Below are 23,412 nucleotides of genomic sequence, written 5' to 3' on the forward strand. Positions count from 1 at the left end.
AGAGAACACCTTCAGTGATTGAAACATCAGACCCATAAATGAAATACCAGACCACAGACTGAAGGCTGCGCCCATTAGTTACATTGTTGGGATCGAGATAAGGCAGGAAAGGAAAAATAAGGAGCAGCTAATTGACAGGTATGGTGGAGGATACTATGCCTTTATTATATTGTTTAATCCTCACAAAAGTTTTGCTAGTAGGGATTGTTGTTATTCTCATTTTACAGATTTGGGGTGTTGGATAATGTACCAAAGACCATACAAAAAGTCAGAAGCACTACTGGGTTTGAACCCCATTCTCTTGGCACCAGTGTCTCACCTGGATGCTTTTTCTTATTCACAATGAGCCCTCTTCTTGTTCTGATGCCATCATTTCTCTGTTAAAAAGAAAAAAAGAATAATTATGGCAGGGCTTTGTAATGCCCTGTTGGGTTTCCCAGATAAATTGAAATCATGCATCTAAAGCCAAACTCAGGGATGGTGGGGCCATGGCAAGAGGTCTCAGTAAGGCAAGTTTTGAACATAAACTTGAAGGAGGTAGACAAGTGAGGATCCCTGGAAAAAGAATTTTCTAGGCCAAGGGGACAGCACATGCAAAGGCCCTGGAATAAGAACCTGCCCAGCATGTGAAGATGGAGTGAGGGGGCCAGAGTAGCTAAGTGGAGTGGGTGAGGGGAGAAGGCAGGAAGTAAGGTCAGAGAGTACCTCTGGGGAGGCAGGTTGTGTAGATCTTTACAGGCTATGGCAAGGGCTTAGCTTTCACGTGAGTGAGATGGTAACCCACTGGAGAGCTCTGAACACAGGAAAGATGTGCTGTACTTTTTTTTTAAGATTTTTAAAAATTTATTTGTTTTTAGTATATGTGCTGCCGAAGCGAGCACGAAAATTTATTTATTTTTAGAGAGAGTGGTAAGATAGGGAGGAAGAGAAGGAAAGAAACATCGATGTGTAAGAGAAACATTAATCTGTTGCCTCTCACACATCCCCCAACCAGGGACCTGGCCCACAACCCAGCATGTGCCCTGACTGGGAATCGAACCAGTGATGTTTGGGTTTGTGGGATGACACCCAACCCATGGAGCCACACTAGTCAGGTCTATATTTTATTTTTTAGAAAGTTCAGTCCTACAGCCATATTGGGAATAGACAAGCACAAGAAGCAATGAGTGCATTATTTCAGGAGTTATTGAAATAATATTAGAGAAAGATCATGAAAGTATAGATCAAAGTAGTAGCCATGGAATGGTGAGAAGCATTTAAATTCTGGACACATTTTAAAGATAAAGCCAAAACAAACAAATAAAAGAAGAGCCAATGGTTTAGCTATGGATTATGAGAAGAATCAATCATAAAAATAAATGTTGTGCCTAAGTAGCTGGAGAGATGGCAATACCACTTGCTGAGTTAGAAAATGAGGAGTAGGTTTCGTGAGAAGAAAAATAGAGTTTAATTTGAGACATATGAAGTTGAGGCACCTATTGGGCACTCACCCGGAATACCAAGTAGGTAGTATATGTGTGAGTGTGGAGTTCAAGGGAGAAGTCTGAGATGAAAATGTAAATTTTGGAGTCATCAGCCTAATAGAGAACATTGGAACCATGACCTTAGATAAAAGCATCAAGAAAGTACATATAGATAGGGATCAGACAGTCTGAGGATTGCTAATGCCAATCTTTATGCTTGTTCTCCATCAGAGATGCTATAGGAGTGAATGTATTGAGCTAGAAGAGATTTCCAGGATGGTTTAGTCCAAGATCCTTATTTTGCAGTTAGGTCATCTAAGCTCGAAGGCCACACAGCTAAGGTTGCTAACATTGAAACAAAAACCCAGAACTTGTGATTCCATGTCTATTACATATGTTGTTTCAGTTGCCTAGAGAGTGATGGATTCTAGAAGTACCAGAGGAGAAAGGAGAGGTGGTAAGTGGGAAAAACAGGACATAAGCCAACTCACCCCCAGGAAGCCATCACTGCCCTCAGTGACCCAGATGGAAAAGAGGAGCCACAGCACTTGAACTCTCATCTTCAGCAGGTCCCTCTGCTGTTCCTGCGCTGAATACAAACAGCTGGGCTCACAGTCTGTGACTAGACAGGGGGGTACCATGCAAAGCTCAGACACAAAAACAAGCTGTTCAAACTAAAATTTTTAAGCACCCACAATGTTAGTGCCTAACAGAGCCGATCACAAGCCCCAAGTGTTTAATTAATTACTTTTCCATTTCATGTACCTAGTTTGAGACACTGTGATGGCCACTCCTGTTGAAAAGTTAGTACATGTCTGTCTTTACAAACATACTAAAAAATTGATTAGGCACTCTCTTCTGGGTGATCAAATTTGACAAAATATGGACTTTTTTTTCCCCCCTGGGTCAATTTGTATTTTTTCTTTTTTTTTTCCAAAGGAATAATTTTGTTGTTTATTGTAAAGTAATAAATATTTACTGTAAAAAATAAAAATAGAAATAAACCAAAATAAGACAACAAAACCTAATTCATAATTCTGAAAACCATAAAAATTACTATTTGTCTGTGTTACATGTTTACAAATCTAAAATATTTATAAATATTTTTATTTTTCAATTACAAAAATTACAATCTTTCAATTACAATCTTTTTAAAAAGATACATTTGTAAAAGTTTAACACAATGTATCTTATATGTGCAAACACTTGTCAATAAATATAGAGAAAAGAAATAGAAAAACACACCCCAAATGGATAAGAGTTCTTACTTTGGGGCAAGAGATTAAAGAAGAAAAAATGGAAAGAGGTCAAAGATCTATACTGTTTAAAATGTTCACATCAATGTTTTACAAGAGTGCATGCAGGTTCTACAACTAAAATACATATAGAAGAATAAATACATTTTTAAAACAAGTTCAAAATGACCAAAATCAATCATCTCCCTCGCACTTCCTAATTCTGATAATTAACAAAACATTTACAATGTTTGCAATGCTTTTTTTGTGTTAGTTTCAGGTATACAGCACAGTGGAGAGACATTAGCATAGGTTACACTATTTTTAAAATCATGACTTGCTTAACTATGTGACTAAGTGTATTTAATATCCAGCCTTTAATATTTCACTGAAGCTTCTTTTTCATCTCAAAAAAAAAAAAACAACAAACCATTAAGGTAACCAAGGACCCTTAGAACGATTAATATAAGGATAGAATCGGAGTTTTTAAGCATAAAAATCATCATGAACCAATCCAGCAAATTTCCTTCTTTATAGTTAATATAATTTGCAAAAAAAAGCTGTCCTCAAGTTTATGGTTATTTCAGAATAATTTAGATAAAATTCATCACATAGTCATGGCCACAAAATTAGTCACTTATCCCCAAGTTATTTTGTGTAAATGAAAAAATCTTGTTGAGTCCAACATAGTTGCCACTAGGCACATGTGGCAATCTAGATTTTAATTTTAATTAATTTTAAAAAAGTGAAATTAAAAATTTAATTTCTCAGTCTGTCTAGCCACATTTCAAGTGCCCCATAGCCACATGAGGCTAGTGGCTACTGTGGTAGGCAGCATAGACAAAAACTCTTCCATCACTGCCAAAAGTTTCATCAGGCATGGACTATTAATCAGGCTTAAAAAATTAGGAAGTTCTGTCACATACTACAATATGGATGAACCTTGAGGACATTCTGTTAAGTGAAATAAGCCAATGACAAAAAGACAAATACTATATGATTCCCCTTGTACAAAGTATCTAGAAAGGTCAAACTACTAGAAACAAGAAGTATTGTAGAGTGTTGGTTGCCAGGGCCTTGGGGGAGTGCTAATGGGGAGTTGTGTATGGGTAAGACTTTCATTTTTGCCAGATGAAAAAGTTCTAGAAATCTGTTGTACAACAATGGGAATATACTTAACGCCACTGAACTTGTACACTTAAAAATGGTTAAGCTGCTATATTTTATGTTATGTGAGTTTTTTAACATGACTTTAAAAAAGTTTTATTGGACATGAAGACTCATTCCCCTATGGCCTCTCAACGTTCCTTTCACATCTCCGTAGGAAAAGATGAAAAACTGTAATTGCCAAGCTCAACAAACCACCATTAGAGTAAATGGCTTTGACTGGCGGGATGAAATGCAGTGTTGGGCCCTCCCTTCCAGGCCTGACCTTGCTTCCTGGGAGTGCTTTAAACTTCATACAAAGCTGCCCCACACCTTGCTTTCTGATTTACAAGAACAGAGAAAAACACTAGAGAATGGGTATTGACTTCCAGAGACATGGCCTACATGTCAGCAGAGACCTTTTCTGGGGCTTTCTAGGGAAGCATGGAAAATAGGCAAAAAGACACATATCACTTGCATTTTCCTTCTCCCCTAAGGCCAACAGTCCACTCATGCCCCACCTCCCTCCCTGCTTGCCTAGACTCCTCCTGAATCTATTGCTTTAACTTTCTTTGGGCAGCAGCCTGTGCTCCAGGGCTCATTCTCCTGGATCTGCCTCCCCAAACTTAATGGCTCTGTGTCCTGTTCCCTCCAGCCTATGCTCTGCTTTCCAAAAGTGACGGCTATTGGTCTCTAGAACAGTATTTTTCTAACATTTTTTTACCAGGCCCCATAGAAAGAAATATATAGTTATATACATACATAATAAAACATGTATGTGTGTGTTGTATGTGTGTATATGTATACACACATGTACACAATACATGTTTATATATATGTATATATGCACATATCATAAAATCTGTGTGTATATATATATGAAATAACTGAACACTTTTATGAAACAGCCTAATTCTTTCTCTGAAACATGCCTTTGTATATTTTCTATTTGGGTTTTTTGTTTTTTTGTGGGTTTTTTGGTAAATTATCACATCCAACTAAATTGATTTCCCAATACCTTCTTGGAGTGCAGCCACATTGCAGAGGGAGCTTGCACTCTTCCCAGCCCCTTGCCCACATTTCTTCCACTTTCAGGGAAAATTTTTAATGTGAATTTCTGGGTACTGTTTGGGCCATGGTGTTGGTGCTGGAGCTTTTAGAGGGTAAAACAATCTCAGTGCATGTAGGTGTGATCTGTCCTCTCTGTGCCAGGATCCACTTCAAATGGGGTGCCTGACCCTCCCGTGGCTCTTCCCCTTGATCTCTTGCTTTCTGAAAAATCCTCTTTCTCCCACATGCAGTCCACCCCTGAGGCCGCAAACACAACTCAAGGAGGCCTGGTGACAGCTCTGGGCATTGTGAGGAAACTCTCTCATTCTTTCAGCCCCTTAGGCCCTCTTCCTCCCACACCAGAGGGTATATTCTGGGCTGTGTTTTCAGACTGTGCAGAAATGGGAACCTTTAATTTACAATCAGGGTTTCAGACCAGTGATTCCCAGGTACAGCTCTGTAGACCTATCATGAATAGCTAAACTATTTCATGATATATGCATGTTTTATTGTGTGTGTGTTTGTGTAAATACATATTCAAACCTATGGGGCCTCATCAAAACTATTTGAAAAATACTGCTCTAGAAACAAATAACCATCACTTTTGGGAAGCAGAAAGGATAGGCCAGGAGGAGGCAGAAGAAGAGGAGGAGGAACAGAAAAGAAGACATTCAGGAGCTCATTAGAAAATACAGGTGCCCCATCCCACCTTAAACCCATTAAACCTTAGCCCAGTCCCAGCCTTATTCATCACTTAAGCTACCCAAGCGATGCTGACCTCTGGGTAGCTTTGAGAGTTGTGATCCTAGGCTGGTTCTGAGATAGGAGAAAAGAGTTCTACACTTAAGTTGATTTCATGGTTTGAATTCTCATTTGGAGTTTGGGACTGAAGCCTGAACTAATCAATACTTTTTCTTCACTTCCTTGATGCATATAGTCCCCTCTGGGATTGGGAGACTGATTTTCATATATATAATGAATAATTTTTTAGTGTTATACTAGTCATCCTCCAGAATTATTTGTTGTTTTTATGAAGTTCATATAAAGTACACAGAACAATACCTGATAGCTATTAATATTAGCATTACTAGCATTTCAACCTCCCCACCAGTTTTTAGAGTTACTTGTTGGATTGTATCAGAATTTGGCTTCAATTCTGAGTCAAATTAACTTATCAAATAAAAGCTGCTTCTGGGTCAATGCAAGCCCCATGGTATTTTCAGCACTTCCCTTTCAAGCTGGACCTTAATTTTTGTAAAAATTATCAGAATCTGTGTGTCCTTGCCACAGATGAGGAACCGTGGTTTTCATCAGGGTAAGCATGTTTACATGACACCTTGCCCGAGGCAGCCCCGGGCCAGTGATGGCTGACCTACAGCTGAGTTGGCACTGGCTTCCTGGGAAGGCTTGGCCCTGGCAGGATCAACCCCCTGCCCCCACTTCCTTGAATTCATTCACGTAAGTTCACTCCTGATAATCCCTGTCCTTCAGTTTACAGAGAACAATCATTAGAGTTTGCTATTAAGTCCCTGGAGATGGCTGGCATTGTCTTCCCCTTCTTCCAGTTGTGCATTTATGGACTCCAAATATCACTTATTTATGTCAACAGCAGTCTCTTTATCAACAGTGGTGCTTAGTTGGAACTGCTCGCACCTACACTTTCCAGCGTTTTTAGCAACAATCTAATATTAGGCACAGTTGAACTCTTGGGTGACTTCCTGGGCATCAGTATTTATGGGATCATGCTTCTTCCTCTATAAATAGAAGAATTTCCAGTAGAGTTGTCTCCCTCCTCTCTGTCTTGAACTCACATGTGCACATGTGCCTAACACACACACACACACACACACACACACTAATGGGAAGAGCGGGTCTCCAGCTAGGATCTGAGAGAAATCATGACTCAAAGAGAGCTGAATGTTTTAGAGGCAGAAGGCCTATAAAATCTCGGTTTTATTTTACCTGTTATTAAGTTTTGGTAACCTTTACATTGGCATCTGTCTTTGTATAGAAATCCTTAGGCCATTTGTCTTTGAGAAGAGTTTTTTTTTTTTTTTAAGTAGGCAGATACAACAGAGAAGACAGATGGAAATATAGGTGGAAAGCAGAAAAGGTAAGCAATTTTACCTCTGAAAATTTTTTTGGAAGTTTGGTATATTTTATGAGCTATACAAACTTCTTCTGGAAGAACTATAATTTAAAGCTATTTAAAATCTCAGTGAGTGTGTGTATAAACATTTGTACACAATAGAACTTTAAATACATATTTTATGTTTTAGCATGCCTTTAGTATGTTTATGTAGTATAAACAAAGCAGAAAGAGACCAAGGTGAATTAGACCCTAACCCCAAATTTGTCTGTCCTTATCTGCTACAGCTTGTGAAAGTTAGAAAAAAAAGACTCACTGGACTCAGTTTCCTCCTCTATAAAATAAGGAGAGCTCAAATCCATTCACATTCAGATTCTATTATTATATGCCCATTTCTGTTTCTCTATATATTATTTATTTAATTGTTGTTTTCACTAGCGTCGGTCAGTCATCAAATCTAAGCCTGGGCAGATCAAAAATTTTCCTAGGCTTTATTCCTGTTTTCTCTTCAAATTGGTTATTATAATTCTTTTTTCTGGGGTATTTTTATTAGATTTATTGGGGTGACATTGGTTAATAAAAGTATACAGGTTTCCAGTGTACAATTCTACAATAAATCATCTGTATATTGTGTTGTGTGTTCATCAAGCCAAGTCTCCTTCCATCACCATTTAGCCCCCTTTTACCCTCTTCTACCTCCCCCACCCCCTTTCACTCTGGTATTACCACCTGCTGTCTGTGTCTATGAGGTTTGTTCTTTGTTTTTGGAGGGGTTGTTTTGCTTAATCCCTTCACCTATTTTACAGAGCCCCCAAAGCCCCTCCCTCTGGCAATTGTCAGCCTGTTCTCTATATCTATGAGGCTATGGTTATCATAATACTTGAACACATTTTGAGATAAGCTAAGAACCTACTAAGAATTAAGTCCTTACTTTGAGAATACAGGTATGATCTTTTAAAATTCTAGAATTTTAAGGTTGAAAGAGACCAAAGGAATTATTTAGCTCACTCATCCCTTCCTCAGGACACTTTACCAATTTGCTCAGCTTTAACTTGTTCAACCACTATATAATGAGAGCTTCCAATTCTCCAGGCTCTGAGTCAGGCCCAGAGTCATGCAGGGTGGTCCTTCGTTGTAGCTCCACCCACTAAGAAAACCCCCCAAAGCAGTGATCCAGACTCACTTTTGCAAATAAGTGTTGGTTGCTGGAATCTTTATATTCCAAGGTCCCTTAAGCTATCTGATGTTTCCTTGTGACTCTACCTTCTCATCTGATCCTTTTTAATCCAAAACCTGAGAAATATATATTTTACAAGTCTGTGTGCCCTGCCTGTCATTCATTAGAACTTCAGCTGGAGCACATTTCTCCTGCTGCTGGTGCTGGTAGCCCAGCACAGCTGTCTGTTTTCCCTGCCCCTAAAAAATCTATTTAGTCTGTGCTTTGTAGCTTAGGAGCGACCCAGGATATTTTGTTCTTAGCTTATTGCCCATTACTTCTAGTGTCCTAGTAGAGTTCATCTCTCAACAGAGGACAAGTCTGGCTCAGCTCCTTTCTAAAAAGCCTGACTGTCAGCTTTGAGAGTTAACTCTGTTCCAACACCTGGTAACTGAAGATTTTCTCCTTGTCACTCATGGTTCAATAGAGCAGAAGTTCCCGCCAAGCCCTAAAGGATAACTAATGGCATTTCAGAAGAGGTGCCAAGCTCTTTCTTCCAGCCGAGCCTTTAGCTTAACACTGGAGACCTGGCCTTCCTGGAATTCCAAGGTCAGGCTTAGTGTTCCTCTCCCCCATCTACTTTGCTTACTTAGAGTGGATAAAACCCAAAGAATTTGAGCTTCCTTTTGAATTGTTTGCCAGGAAAAGTAACTGAACAGCAACTCAAGAGTGTTGAGAGTTATATAATAAGAAGAAATAGCAATAATTCTTTCTAATTTACAAAATGCTTTCCTGTGTCTTGGTTCTATTATTTTGGCAATCTTGTAAATTACATGGCAATTATTTCCTTTTTACACTTGCAGAAAATAGAAAGGAAAAACTTGAATTTATTTCCCTAAATCCCCCCCCCCCCCCAAATCTAGTATTTCTCTTGGAATATTACTTGGGGAATACTGTCTTGTTTTGCACAAAAGTTTGAAATATTCATGAAATCACATCTGTCAATTTTTCTATGTGAATTAAATTTTTTTTCCCCCTGGCTGGTGTGGCTCAGTGGATAGAGGGCCAACCTGTAAACCAAACACATGCCTGGGTTGTGGACCAGGTCCCCAGTAGGGGGCATGTGAGAGGCAACCACACATTGATGTTTCTCCTCCTCTCTTTCTCCCTCCCTTCCTCTCTCTCTAAAAATAAATAAATAAAATTTTTCAAACATTTTTTCTATAACAAAATTGTAAAAATATTCTCTCATATTTTCTTTTAACGCTTCTTTTATTTTGTGTCTTTTTAATGCCTTTAAATTTTCAATCTTTCTGGAGTTGTTTCAGGTTTTAGTATGAAATAAGGATTTACTTTCATTTTACCCCAATGAATAACCAGTTATCTCAACTATGTTTCTTGCCTAAGCCATTCTTTATCAAGACCATCTTGATGCTTTTTCATTAATTTTAAAGGCCACTTTGTCATATAATAAAATTCTGACTCAAAATTTTTTTTTTATTCTGCTGCTATCTGTGCCATTTCTTTTGCTAATTACTAGCTTAATTGGTTTCCTGGTCAAAAACACAGAAGACGCCCTGGCTGGCGTAGCTCAGTGGATTGAGCACGGGCTTCGAACCAAAGTGTCTCAGGTTCAATTCCCAGTCAGGGTACATGCCTGGGTTGCAGGCCATGACCCCCAGCAACCGCACATTGATGTTTCTCTTTCTCTCTTTCTCCCTCCCTTCCCTCTCTAAAAATAAATAAATAAAATCTTAAAAAAAACACAAACATACAGAAGAATGTTCTATTTCGAAGAGATGTATCATTAAGTTCCTTATAAGAAAGAATTAGCCTGATTTCTCTAAGAGTTTCAGCATAAGGAAGTCTTCAAACAAAATCTGGCTAAAGTATGAACTTAAGTGTGAAAGGTTTTCATGGAAAATATAATCTGCTCAACACAAAGTCTCTTTACACAGAGCTTTGAAGGTGTGAGCCTGTTCTATTTTGACAGGCTGTTCTAATGCCACAGATGTATAGTAAATGCTTATTTACTCCTAAACAATGAAGGAACTCAGATTTTTAAAATTTTTATCTTATGAGAAGAAGCAAATTATCTTAAAGGTTTCATTTAAAGTTTTATTTTAAAAAGCTTTATTTATAATGGGAGGGAAGTGGGGAGGGGTGGGAGGGCGGCTGGATTGGGAGTAAAATGGAGAAAACTGTAATTGAACAATGATTAAAATAATTTTTTTAAAGAAAGCTTTATTTAAACAAAAACAAAATCAAAACTCTAGAGTTTCTAAGGTTTGTGGGCCTCTGGAGATTAAAACTGACATTGGTACTGAGGACCCAGAGGCCCAGGAGGAACTAATAACTCTCATCAACATGACTGAGGTACGTTTTGCACAGTTGTAAGGCTACATATCTCATTGCTGCCCCTCACCTCTTTGTATCTTATTTGTTCAACTGTGCACAAGGAATTTGTTATAATTCTATGACATGCCAACACTTATTAATTCTTTCACACTTATTAATTCTTATGGATTTTCATTCTTAGCTTGTCAGAGCTCAGTTTTCCATCTGACACTGAGCAGGAACACTAGTTTTAATGAATATGTCTATTTTTTTTCTAGGATAATATTTGCATTTATTTAATTGTGGAATGAATGACATCAGAGGGCAAATGGGTGCCAGAGTATGGTGCTTTCCCTGCCCTCACTCAGCACAGCAAGAGATAAACCTGGTAATGTGGATCCTGCTCCTGTTTAAAAAAAAAATGAAAGAATTTACCATCTATTTTTAGAAGGAAGACATACATATCTTTGAGGCTTGTCAACAACAGCTCAACATCAACTGTGGCTGTGCACAAAATAGGAGTTTTTGCAAGTCAAGCTTCTAGGGCTCAACATGTATACATTCCCATTTTATCTCTTCATGCCTGTTGCAAATTAATTAACCAGAGGGAGAAAAGTGAAATAATTTGCTCAAAGTTATACTACTTGTTTAATGATTTTAACCAAATAAAGTATTATATGGCCATAATTGTAAAGTTGATTTTAGTTTTGGTTTTGGTTATAAATAATTAGTAGTGGTTTTATTATAGAAAAGGAACCATAACAAAAGGCTTGTGTTAATATTCTGACAAATCATCAAATGTATTTTTATCTAATTTTTGTTTTCTTATATCTGTGATCTTCAGCCTATGTGTGTTGTTATCGGGTTTAGTTTAATGGATATCTCTATGGAAAAGCCAGTCTTCTTTTCTCCCCTCCTCTTCCACCTTGACCTTAAGTAACTTCCCATCCTTTAGTTTCTGGTATGAGTGGATTACATAAGATGTCAGGTTTACATAAATGAATTTTTAATTTAAAAAAAAGAGAGAAATTATGAATTTCCAAGGGCTGCCAGTCAAAAACTATAGTGTGTTGCTTCATATTTATTTGAAAGGAATAGTCAGGGAAAATGGTTATAAGGATCAATTTTGGGATTTTCAGAGTCTGGGGAGGGAGTTAAATTGGAAAATACTTCCCAGATGTATACTGGTTTCATAAAAGCTTAAATAAATTCATCCTAAAGTGAAAACAAACCTAATTCGCTCAGGGATATTTCTTAAGAGATTGCTAAGGCTAATATCTTTCTAATTAGTGGAAGCCTTTAGATTAATATTTTATTTTTTTCATGTTTTATTGTTTATGCTATTACAGGTGTCCCATTTTACCCCTTTTGTCCTGCTCCACACAGCCTGCCCCCACTCCCACAGTCAATCCCTACACTGTTGCCCATGTCCATGGATCCTTCATGTATGTTCTTTGACTAATCCCTTTGCCTTCTTTCTATCAGTCCCTACCTCCCCTTCCTCTCTTACAGTTGTCACCAGCCTGAGAACTGAAGATTAATATTCTTAACAAGTATCCTTAATGGATCCTTCTTTATTTCAGTCGCTCTACCTTCCAGACACAAAGAATAGGGGGTGCTGTGTTATAATGGATAGAGAGAAGGCTGAGTTTTGAGTCAGAAAAGTTGGAGTCTGAGTCTCAGCAAACACCTCAATATATATAGGTACCAAGAGACTGTTGTCTCTGCTCATTGCTTTTCCCACTCTCTGTCCCTTTATTTAACCTTTTTCAGGAAATGAGATATGGAAATCAGAGTCTTCCCCATGGGGAGGAAAAATATCTCAGATTAACAGGTAGTACCTGTGCTAGTAATACACATTCTGAGGAATCAAATCACATCTATTGGGCTTACCTGGTGATTTTCCTCTCTTCACATCACAGCCTGAGGGAGCCCTTCCTCCAGTGTACCTGTGGCTCAATTACTTCTTACGCTGTATGGAAAGACAATCTTAATATCTGAACCACAGCAACTCTCTGGCATGCTCACAGGTCCTCTGATTCATGAGCAATTCCTAGTGCATGGGCTACTGCCCTTGCAGGCCAACAGCCCGGGACACACCCCCTTCAACAGGGAAAAGAGAAACGCATACTTTCTTCTGACTCCCCCGCCCCTTTTGAATCAATATGAGCCTGGTAAGAGGAAGCAGCTCAGAGCCCAAGACTTGCTGACTCTCCCAGCAGACATAGAGAGATTTCTGAAACCGCAGAAGGAAAATACTCTAGGAGAATGAGGAACACTTCTGTCCTCAATCAGTTTTCTACAAAATGCCATTTTGTTGAACTTCATGTCCAGCCTCTGGATACCTGGGGTCACGCCCCATAAAGCATAAGGAATGCAACCCTTAACCCATGGTTCCAAAGAGGAGAGGAGGGCAGTTCCACTAGGGTGAGGGTAGAGGTAGGTATTATTTTTCCTTTTCCAACTTTCTCACTCAAGGCTGAAGAATCAACTTGCTACTTTCCCAGACAAAGGAACCTCAGACTTCCTGGTGGGCTCATATAGGATGAAGGCCGGGAAAAGAGAGCAGCAACACACATGTTTGCCCAGTGTGAATGTTTTCCGTATGTTCTTTGTCCTTAGAAAACCTCAAGCTAAACCTTAGTAACTTCTTTAATAAAGGTGCCATCCTTTCTAAGGAGTTGTCCAATTTGAAAATTAGCACTCCATCTCTACAAATGACTTGAGGTGGTTTACGAGTTAATGCATAAAATAAAATTACATTAGAATAGAAATAAAGGAACACAAACCATAAAAGTTCTAGATAAATAACAAATTATAAAAAGGGAAACTAAACTATAAAAGTGGAGAGTCAATTAAGAAAAGGAATGCACATAAAAACCTATGAGTTATCCATAGTGTTTCATGTGTTTGAAACTTAACTCTAGGAGTGGAGCTTCCTGGCAGGAAAAGAAAAAGGGAAGCTGATCGGCTACATCATTCTTATCAGATAAGAGGAGGTATCCATCTTCTCAAGAAGGAGAAAATGGTCCTTGGAGCACAAAATTCTAATAGAAATTCCTTTCTTTAGAGTGAACTGCTAATAAGATTGGAGCCCGTAATTTCATGTTGAAGTCCTTTAATGACAAGCAGCCTTGAACACAATCTGACCCTCTTGTTTCCAACACCAGCTGGGCCACTTCGTCTATATCATAACGCTTCACCATCAGGTCTGTATCTGGTCCAGTGGAAAGTTTTCAAGAGGACAAACCCTACTTGACAACACCTAATTGTTCAAGGGTATCAACCACTGCACATTTGTCCATCAACCAGCCTGGGCAGAAGAGAGTTGATCTCATAGCTTAGTCAAGTAAACTCCATTCTTCTCATGTGCCTTTTCTGCTGGGTTTTGCCTGTTTCCAGAATCTACCAGTTGTAAGTGGAGACCAAATTTCCACTCAGTACAAAGGGCCAAGGGCTTCTTGGAATATATACTCTTGTTCAGTGTATCCAATGCTTAAAGTCCTAGGATTTAATGCTATCTTTTCAGTTCAGTGCTGCCCCTTTCCTGTCATCTCCATTAAAATGCAGGTTCCTGTAGGAGTACAGAAGTCACTGACACCTTAATGGGAATGTATTTATAAAATGTGACTAATAATTTCCTAGTTACTTAGAGAGAAAAGTGGCTGTGGAATGGGGTCGGGGCGCTGGGGGAGGAGGGAAAGGGAGTAGTGGGGCAGACCAAATGGCTAATCAGTGCGGAGTTTACGGCAGTCAGGGCTTGCAACTTGGATGGCAGCTCTGCCACTCACCTCCGGCTCACTGGTTGTGAAGCCCAGTAGTGTCCTAGAGACTGGCATATGGCTGTCAGAACCAAAGGGATCCTTACAATTTCTTATTAAACCAAAAAAATTTAGCAGCTACTAGAAAATAAGACAACCAACCAGTAAACATCAATGTTTCCATGAGTATACTAGTTGGGGATAATAACCTAAATCCAAACAATTGAATGCATTTAATAGTTCGCTAATTCTGTATTTAATAGAAAGAGATCATAGTATGTCCAATGTTTTAGGTTGTTTCACAAATAGGGTGTGCTTCACCATACTGGTGACTCACTGGTAAGCTGCTTTCTCACTTCTTCTAGTTTCCTCCTAATAATTTGTTAATGCGTGCAAAGCTGAATTTTTTAATACTTCCTGGTTAGGTTTTGGGACTCCCCAGTCCCTGTAGAGGACAGAGAGTAAAGAGAAGCAGCATGGGTTTGAGCATGTGGCAACATTGTGACATCTTGCAATGAGCCCAAAAAGAGCTAACCTTCTGCCATGGCAGAGCTGATGAAGCATTGCTCCTCAAGTGAGATTGTAAAGCTCCTTCTGCCACAAAAACTCTTATACACTAACTTATGAAGCAAGAGCACCTGGTTCACCTGAGCACATGAAGGCAGCTAAATCCATGTGTTTTGGTCCATCTGGTCTACTTCTCATCTCTTTCTCTGGTGATCCTGACCACAGAGCTTCCTCAGGGAGGCCAGGCCCAGCATCTGACAGATGTCACAGAAGAAAAAAATGGAAGGCCTGGGGCTAAGAGCTTCAAGCCTTCCAACTTCATCTGTTTGTGTTGGATTCCTGAAAGTTCTGATCACTTGATTTCCCAGCAAAAGAGTAGAGTCACAGGAATAAACAGCAACAAACCTGAGGCCCAAGGAGTAAGGAAAATACAAACATAAATGTTATTGGAACTAGTTATCTCAATCTTCTCTTGTCGAGTTTCCCTGAGAGACCGCTGGTTGTGAGGTAATGTCTGGATTAGACACATCAGCTGGTGGGCCTGGGGAGGACATGAACCCACCTGGGCAGAAGGACCCTGGGTGGCACTGTCTATCCTCAGAAATGCTGGACATTCTTTGAGCTTGGCCTTAGAGAAGCTCTATTCCAGGGGCTGCAAAAACAAAAGGTCACCCTGAATGATATGGTGATTTGAGGGGGTGATAGGCTCTGACCTGGCTCAGACAGCTTTATTCCATAATTGTGAAATGGATAAATGCAATAAAAAAGTATTTCAGGTCAAAATTTTAAGAAACCTGAAAGGAGGAGTAAAGAGAGGAAGAATTAACTACAAAACAAATTATAGTGAGATTTTCCTAACTAATATAAGACAAATCAAAACTGATATAGTCTCTTAACACACAGGACTTAACTAGCACTTAAAGAGGTGGATGGAAAATTATTAGAATATTTGAGGGCAAAGCCTCGTCAATGTAACATAGAAACTCTTTTAGGGAAGTGAGAAGTGATGGCATTGCATAATAATTGTATTGCTATTTGGCATTAAAATAAAGGACATCCAAATGAACAAAGGGAGAGTTCACAAAACTGCAGAAAATCTTTTCTGATCCCTATCAGAGACGAGTGTGACAGTGCATAAACATGAGAGCTGGCTTGGACAGTGAATCGGAGAAAGAGATGAACTACCAAGCACTTAGTATCAGCTCACATTTACTGAACACTGACTGTGTTCCAAGTGCTGTTCTGAGAAGTTTCCATGCACCTTTATACTCCTAGCAACCAGCGAGACATCTATAAAGTGGGGATGAGAGGGGTAACTGTCATCCCCATCCCCAGATGGGGAAATCAAGGTCAGAACAGCAAAGTAAATAAAGAACCAGGGCACCAACACAGCCTGACTTCAGAGTCTGTGTTCTTAACCTATGCTCTACTGCTTCTCCAAGACAGAGGGGAAATACAAATGGAAATATCCAGCCCATGCAAAACAACTGAAGAAAAGGCAAAGGCAAGGCTGTGACTCAGGTACTAACAAGGCATAGCGTTATTATCATCTGAACTTTTCATAATAATTTGGAGAGCCACCAAAACCCTACAGAATCTGCATTTCCATTTCATTCAACAAGTAAGCTTCAAATGTCACTCAATTCAATACCCTGGATCAATTTAACAGAGCCAGGAAGGATTCTATCCATTGCTGTTAGTCACTTCAGAATGCACGGTATTTAAATGTCAGAGATAACAAGAAGAGAAAGCTGTGGGCTATAAAAGTAATGATCCTTTTTTTTTCATTCGGCCTGTCTTTAAAATGAGAATTACACAAGCACCAAATAGCCCACCTCTCCAAGCTCCTTAGACCCTCCTGGGGTGGCATGAAATTCAAAACCAGAGGCAACTAAACACATTCCCAACGTTCAGATGAAGCACAGAATTCACATGGGGCCGGGGCAGCCTTAGCAGAGAAGTTCAGTCTGATACACCTGCTTTTACTCCACAGGTTCTAGAGTCCCAGAGCCTTACCAGGGGGATGCATTTCTCCACAGCTGGCCTAAAGCAGCAACAAAAAGTAACATAAACAAGGCTTCTGGAGGACAGTCATAAGTCTGCTGGCTGAGAGGCTAAAACCCAGCAGACTGTGTCACTCGGTGCCCCAGGGGTACGTTCCTGTGGATGAGAAGCTTTCCCAGAACAAAATAAATCTGATTCTGTCCCTGGGCACTTTTTGTTTGACATGGTTGCTGTACTCAACTTCCTCATGAGGACAAACATCTGAACATGTGGCCTGAGATTAAGACATTTTTTTTACTTAAGTACTGTTTCTTTTTAGCAAATCACCAATGAACCCCAGGGACTTGAAATGTCCTTTAAGCAAAGGGAGACATCTAGTGGCCAAGATTCAAACGTGGAAGGAGCCAACTGTTGAGTAAAGCACTCACCCTACCTGTTAAATCCCCGAGTGGTCTGCTGAGACCCTGAGCTACTTTGTCCATTTGTTTGGTAAGAATTCAACTTTTAATAAAATTCATTCATTCATTCATTCCCTCAACAAACATTCATTTTCATTAAATGTCTACTAGGTACAAGACACTGCTGGGCCTGGAGACCTCAAAAATCTATCAATACTATCTTCAAGGATCTTATAGTTTAATAGAAAGACTAGGCCACCAACAGTCAGTTAAAATACATTGTGATAAGAGTTGACCACATTATCATATAGCAGCCCATAGCAAAGGCATATAAATGAATCTTTGAGAATGAGAGGAAGAAATGTCCAAACCACAGGTCTCAAACGGGCACCGTGTGAGTCCCATCTGGCACGCAGATGTGTTTTTCTTGGCCCACGCAGTGTTTTCAAAACTCTGAATTAGTTCCTAACATTTAAACATCAGGGGACTTCACATGAAAATCCAGATTTCAGCTTCTTTTGAAAAATGGAAGGATCTGACAACATAGTTTCCATATTCTTGCCCAGAGTTTACTTATTTCAATGAATTTAGGGTAGATTTCATATGAACAGGGTACAAAACTCAAAATTGCAAAAATATATTTATTGAAAACTCAGGAGAACTAACAGTTAAGATGGTGGCGTAGGCAGACATGGCTCACCTCTTGGCACAACCACATCAAAATTACAACTAAAATATAGAACAACCATCACTCATAACCCTCAGAAATAGACTTGAATGGAAGCCTGACAACTATGGAATTAAAGAAACCACATCCATCCAGACTTCTAGGAGGGGCACAAATGTAAACAGGTTGGTGCCTCACACATGTGTGATGGATAAAAATTCACGAGGGATATCTCAGGAGCAAGGAGTCCTAGCCCCATACCAGGCCCCCCAGCCCAGACTTCCAGTGCCAGGAAGATAAATTCCTACAAATTCCCACTACAAAAATGAGTCAAGTTTGAGTTGGTGAGGAAATTTCTGGTGTCCCAAGCAGTTCTTGTTAAAGAACCCACACACAGACTCACCTACTCAGACTCACTTCCTCTGAGCTCCAGCACCAGGGTAGCAGCTTGAAAGGCACTGGTGCCATAAAGGAAGGAACTGAAGTGTCTGGCATCAAGGCAAGCAGAGGCCATCGTCCCTTTTCTACACCCTTCACCCAAAGAGCCAGCAAGCTGTTACCATATCTGAGACTCCATCAACCTGGCTAACACTGTTCCACCCACCTTGAAGATTTCCAGAGACTCCATCCCACCCAATTTATGGGCCCACCCAAGCTGATTTTCCACATGAATGGCTGGTGTTGGCTCATACTACACAACTTCCTAAGTGCTATCAAACAACAGCTGGCCTCAGTGAGCCCTGGGCTCAGCACTAGTAGCAGCCAGCCTAGATTCACAACTTGGCTTTGCTGGAAATCTCCAAGCCCAGCACATGTAGCAACCATGTCAAATTGCTCTATAGCTCAGGCAGGGTAGCCCTAGGGAAAACACAGGTGGAGGCTAACCTTGGCCTGCACCACCTGGGAAACCTCAGGGCCAGTGCACCCAGTAGACAGCTACAGACCACATCAGAGCACCACCAATCTGCTCATGCACAGCTGATCCTTGATGGAAGGCAGAGGTTGGTGATCAATGGTCACAGCTTACAGCTGACTGGCCTGGATAATTCCCTCCCATTGATCTGCCAACAGAAACTAAGGCTCAACTATAATAGGAGGGTATAGTCAGCCCACACAAAGGGTGCACCTTGAGTACCCAGCTTGGGGGATAGGAGATGCTGTGCTACTGGACCCTACAGGACACTTACTACATTAGGTCATGCTACCAAGACAGGGAGTCAAAGCAGCACTACCTAATACATAGAAACAAACAAAGGGAAGCTGCCAAAATGAAGAGATAAAGAAATATTGCCCAAATGAAAGAATCAAAACTCCAGAAAAGAGCTAAATGAAATGAATCTATAAGATGCAGAGTTCAAAACACTGGTTATAAGAATGCTCAAGGAACTTAGTGAGGACCTCATCAGCATAAAAAGTATTCAATCAGAAACAAAGGATAGACTAGTTGAAATAAGGAACCATTTTTAGGGAAACAACAAGAGAGTGGATGAAGCCAAGAATCAAATCAATGATTTGGAACATAAGGAACTAAAAAACAACCAAACAGAACAATAAGAAGGAAAAAGAATCCAAAAAATACAAGGATAGGATAAGTAGCCTCTGGGACAACTTCAAGAGGCCCAACATTTGCATCATAGGGGTGCCAGAAGGAGAATAGAAAGAGCAAGAAATTGGAAATCTATTGGAAAAAATAATGAAAGGAAACTTCACTAATTTGGCAAAGGAAATAGACATGCAAGTCCAGGAAGCACAGAGAGTCCCAAACAAGATGGATGCAAAGAGGTCTACTCCAAAACACATGATAATTCAAATGCAAAAGGTTAAAGATAAAGAAAGAATATTAAAAGCAGCAAGAGAAAAGAAGTTAGTTACCTACAGGGGAGCTCCCATAAGACCATCAGCTGATTTTTCAAAAGAAACTTTGCAGGCTACAAGGGATTGGCAAGAAATATTCAAAGTGATGAAAAGCAGGGACCTATAGCTGAGATTGTTCTACCCAGCAAAGCTATTATTTAGAATCACAGGACAGATAAAGAGACTTCTCACACAAGAAAAAAATAAAGTAGTTCATCATCACTAAACCATTATTATATGAAAGGTTAAAGGGATTTATATTTAAGAAAAATAAGGAGATCAAAACTATTAACATTAAAATGACAATAAATACATAACTATCAACAAACTAAGCAAACAAGTAGAATGGAAACAGTATCATAGATATGGAGAACACAGGGATGGTGACCAGTTAGGAGGGGGATATGGGGGAATGGGTGAAGAGGTGAGGGGATTAAGAAGTACAAATAGGCAGTTACAGAACAGCCATGGGGGTGTAAAGTTCAGTATAGGAAATGGAATAGCCAAACAACTTAAACGTATGACTCATGGACAGGAACAATGGTGGAGGATTGCCTGAGGAAGTGGGTGATACTGGGTGGATGGGGGGCAAAAAGGAAAAAAAATCAAGACAACTATAATAGCATAATTGATAAAATATAATTTTTAAAAGAGAAAAGAAAACTTAGTCTTCTCCTACTCTTTTTCTGCAGCCAACAGATCATCATCTGCAAAGGCACTCACTGTTACCAGTTAAAAATTGTGTAAATATGTATCCCTCCCTCACCAATATTAATTTCATCTTAATTATAAATTTAAAAATAAAGTATAGAACTATAAAGATATGAGAAAACAAGGGAGTTGTAGCTGTTGCATTCCTTAAATAATTTGTTGATTTAATAACAAAGTCTTTCTAAAGTAAGACCATAGCCCAAACATCATAAAAAGAAAAAAATTGGTCAAAATTGCAACAAAAATAATTGACTACATAAAAAGGAGGAAAAATTTTTCATGGTAAGAAAAATACAATGAACAATATACAAATATAAATAATTCCTGGAAAAATATTTCCAATTTATATCATTCATGATTATTTTCTTAAATATGAAAATTGTACTTATACATCAATAAGAAAAAGATGTTGGAGTCCGCCCTGCCTGGTCTCAGGAAGCTGTAACCCCCCACGACTTAGGCTGAGTGAGAGACCTCAGAACCAGGCAATGCTAAGGAGACAAAACTTATTTCCCTGGCATGAACGCTGCCTGTTCTGTGCCTGACCTCCAATGCTTGATCAGTTAGCCAATGACAGGTAAGATTTCCCAAGGAGGGAATTGTCTAAGACAGGCATGATCCCATGGAGGCCTCAGGGAAGAGACTCAGGGCTATGGAAATGAAGGGGTGATCAACATCAACCCCTGCCCCCTCGGCTTTGTCAAAGCCTGAGTCCTTGTTCTTAGTTGTGAGAAATCCAAGTCTCCTGGCTGCCTTTGTCTACTCTTCCTGACTCAGGCCTGTGGAAATAACAGGGGCAGTGCAGTCCAGACCAGAGTTGATGGACCCTCGGGGTAATCAGGCCTGGGACATAGAATATGCAAGATCCTATGAGATCTGCTTGCTGGAGGATGCTATTGAATTAGAATATGAAGGCACGGGCAGGAAACAAGACTAGCCTTTAGATCCTATAGTCTTTTTAAGTGATAAAACACAAACTCTCAGCCCAGAATCCCAGCGGGAATTCTGTCAGTCCCTATAGGGACTGGTAGTTTGAAATAATAGGTAGTTTGAAAACTACCTATTCCTTTTGATCTTCCCTGCCAGACTGTAATCCACAAACTGTATCTGTATTCTTAATAAAAGCCTGCTTGGGCGGGAAAACAGGGCACTCTCCACTAGAGATAGTGGCCGTTTTGTCCCTATTTCTCCACAGGACTTGGTTGTCCCTGTGTATGTTTTTCTCATGTTTTGATGAGCCATCCACAGCGTTCCATGGTCACTGCAGGCTGGTGGCCATGACAAAAAGACACTATTGTTGAAATAACTTTCTAGGCTTCAGTGCCATGTCAGCAAACAGAAACTTTTTAGATGCCTTTACTGTTCCTGTAAATGCTCCGCTTGATCAAAAATGCAGTATAGCCAGTCAGCCAATTCTCAAACACCCAGCCAGCCCTGGCTCTATGCTTATTTCCTTGTTCCTTCTCACCCCAAATACTGTTGGCTATGTGGCCCCAGCCATATCAGATAGTTTGTTATTTTTCTCTTCCTTGTTCTTTATTCTTTATCTTATAAAAGGGACTGTCTTTTGCCCTATTTTGCAGTTCTCTGAATGCAGACTGTCATGAAGTATTAAATAAAGTTTGCCTTCCTAAATCACTTTTTAACACAACAAAGGGACATCTGGACAAAAGGATATGAATAAACAAAAAAAGAATAAAAATAGTTTTAAAAATCTATATAAAGCAAGAAAACATCTAGTATAACTTGAAAAATGAAGAATAAAGAATTGATCAAATATTATTTTTCACCTCACAGGTAGACAAGTATCAAAGGGGTTAATAATATTGTTGCAGGTAGGAGAAAACAATCTAATGTATAGCTAGTCAGTCTCTATCAAATTTTAAAATGTGCATATCCTTTGACCTAGCAATTCTATTTTCTAAATATATAACTGACAGATATGCTTGTTTGTGTACAAAATGACATCTATACAAATATACTCGATGCAGAATTATTAGCAATATGTGAAGACTGGAGGCCATGTAAAAGTCTATCAATAGGTGTGATGGGTTGTATCTGTTCAAAATTATGCATATGTTATATGTGTAAAACATAAACTTTTTTGTTTTAAGCAATTGAAATTCTGAAATTGTTACTACCTGTTCCTTAGCTTAAGCTGACTCATACAGAGATTGATACTGAAAGCAGACATATCTTCTGTAAAGAAAATCTGAAAACACATGGCATTTGCCTCTGGTCAGACTGACGGGCAGCAAGAACACTGTTAGAGGAGACTGGAATGGAGGCAACCTTTGCAATGCAGGGAGACATTTGGAGAGCTCGGGTAATGGGTAATATGTTGAACAAGTGGTAGCTCTAGACAAAGAAGCTAAAATTCATTTTTGCATTAGTGGTTCTCTTGACAGTGCAATTCTCTTAAAAACATAGTTGACTTTTTACCTGTGTGTAGTTAACTCTATGGACTGAAAGTTATGTTCCCAATTCTTTTCCAAGCAGGTACCTGGCTTTGGTAGGAAGGCCACGCCTCCAGTGTCTTTGCTATGAGCAATTTTGTCTAACTTGTCGAGGCTTAGTTGTTATTGGCCTTAATTACCCAAAGGCCAACTCAGTTTTATATCTTACTAGTTATAGTCAGGAACTACTTTCATATTCTGTCTGGCAGGTCCTGAAATTTTTGTTCTTTATTTTTCCCTTTTTACTCCTGAAAACCAGCCATCTTTTTCTTGCAATACAAAGTCTAAACTAGCCAATGGCGACAAAAGCAGGCTAATAACTGTTATTGGGTGTTCTTTTTTTTCCGTCTTCTACCTAGGTGTTCCAACACCATTGATTGAATAATTCATCTTTTCCTCACTGGCTTGAAATGTCATCTTTATTAAATATTAAATTCCCATGTTTCTTTGGGTCTGTTTACAGATGGTGTTCTTTTCATTTATCTGTGTCTATTCAAGAACCAGCTCGACACTGTTTGCTGTAGCAACAGAATATATTTTCATTTCCAATATAATAATTATCACTCATCATTTTCCTT

General features: G+C 39.3%; 1 protein-coding gene across 7 annotated transcripts in view; it reads right to left on the reverse strand.

Annotated features, from left to right (window-relative positions):
* The window catches only part of ADGRF1 (adhesion G protein-coupled receptor F1), a 43,897-nt gene extending 31,119 nt beyond the window's left edge, over nucleotides 1–12,778 (reverse strand). For 2 of the 7 annotated variants that reach the window (XM_036024197.1, XM_028510266.2), the window contains exons 1-3: nucleotides 12,370–12,772; nucleotides 1,955–2,047; nucleotides 320–377 (exon numbers count right to left, since the gene is read on the reverse strand). In XM_036024197.1, the coding sequence (XP_035880090.1) occupies nucleotides 320–377; nucleotides 1,955–2,023 (127 nt within the window). In that variant the 5' untranslated portion in view covers nucleotides 2,024–2,047; nucleotides 12,370–12,772. Of the gene's footprint in view, nucleotides 1–319; nucleotides 378–1,954; nucleotides 2,053–12,369 lie in introns of all 7 variants that reach the window. The other 5 variants (XM_036024196.1, XM_036024194.1, XR_004902761.1 and 2 more) reach the window with 4 other exon arrangements.
* Nucleotides 12,779–23,412: the final 10,634 nt, after the last annotated feature.

The sequence above is a fragment of the Phyllostomus discolor genome, chromosome 4, assembly GCF_004126475.2.
Source record: "Phyllostomus discolor isolate MPI-MPIP mPhyDis1 chromosome 4, mPhyDis1.pri.v3, whole genome shotgun sequence".
NCBI classification, from domain to species: domain Eukaryota; kingdom Metazoa; phylum Chordata; class Mammalia; order Chiroptera; family Phyllostomidae; genus Phyllostomus; species Phyllostomus discolor.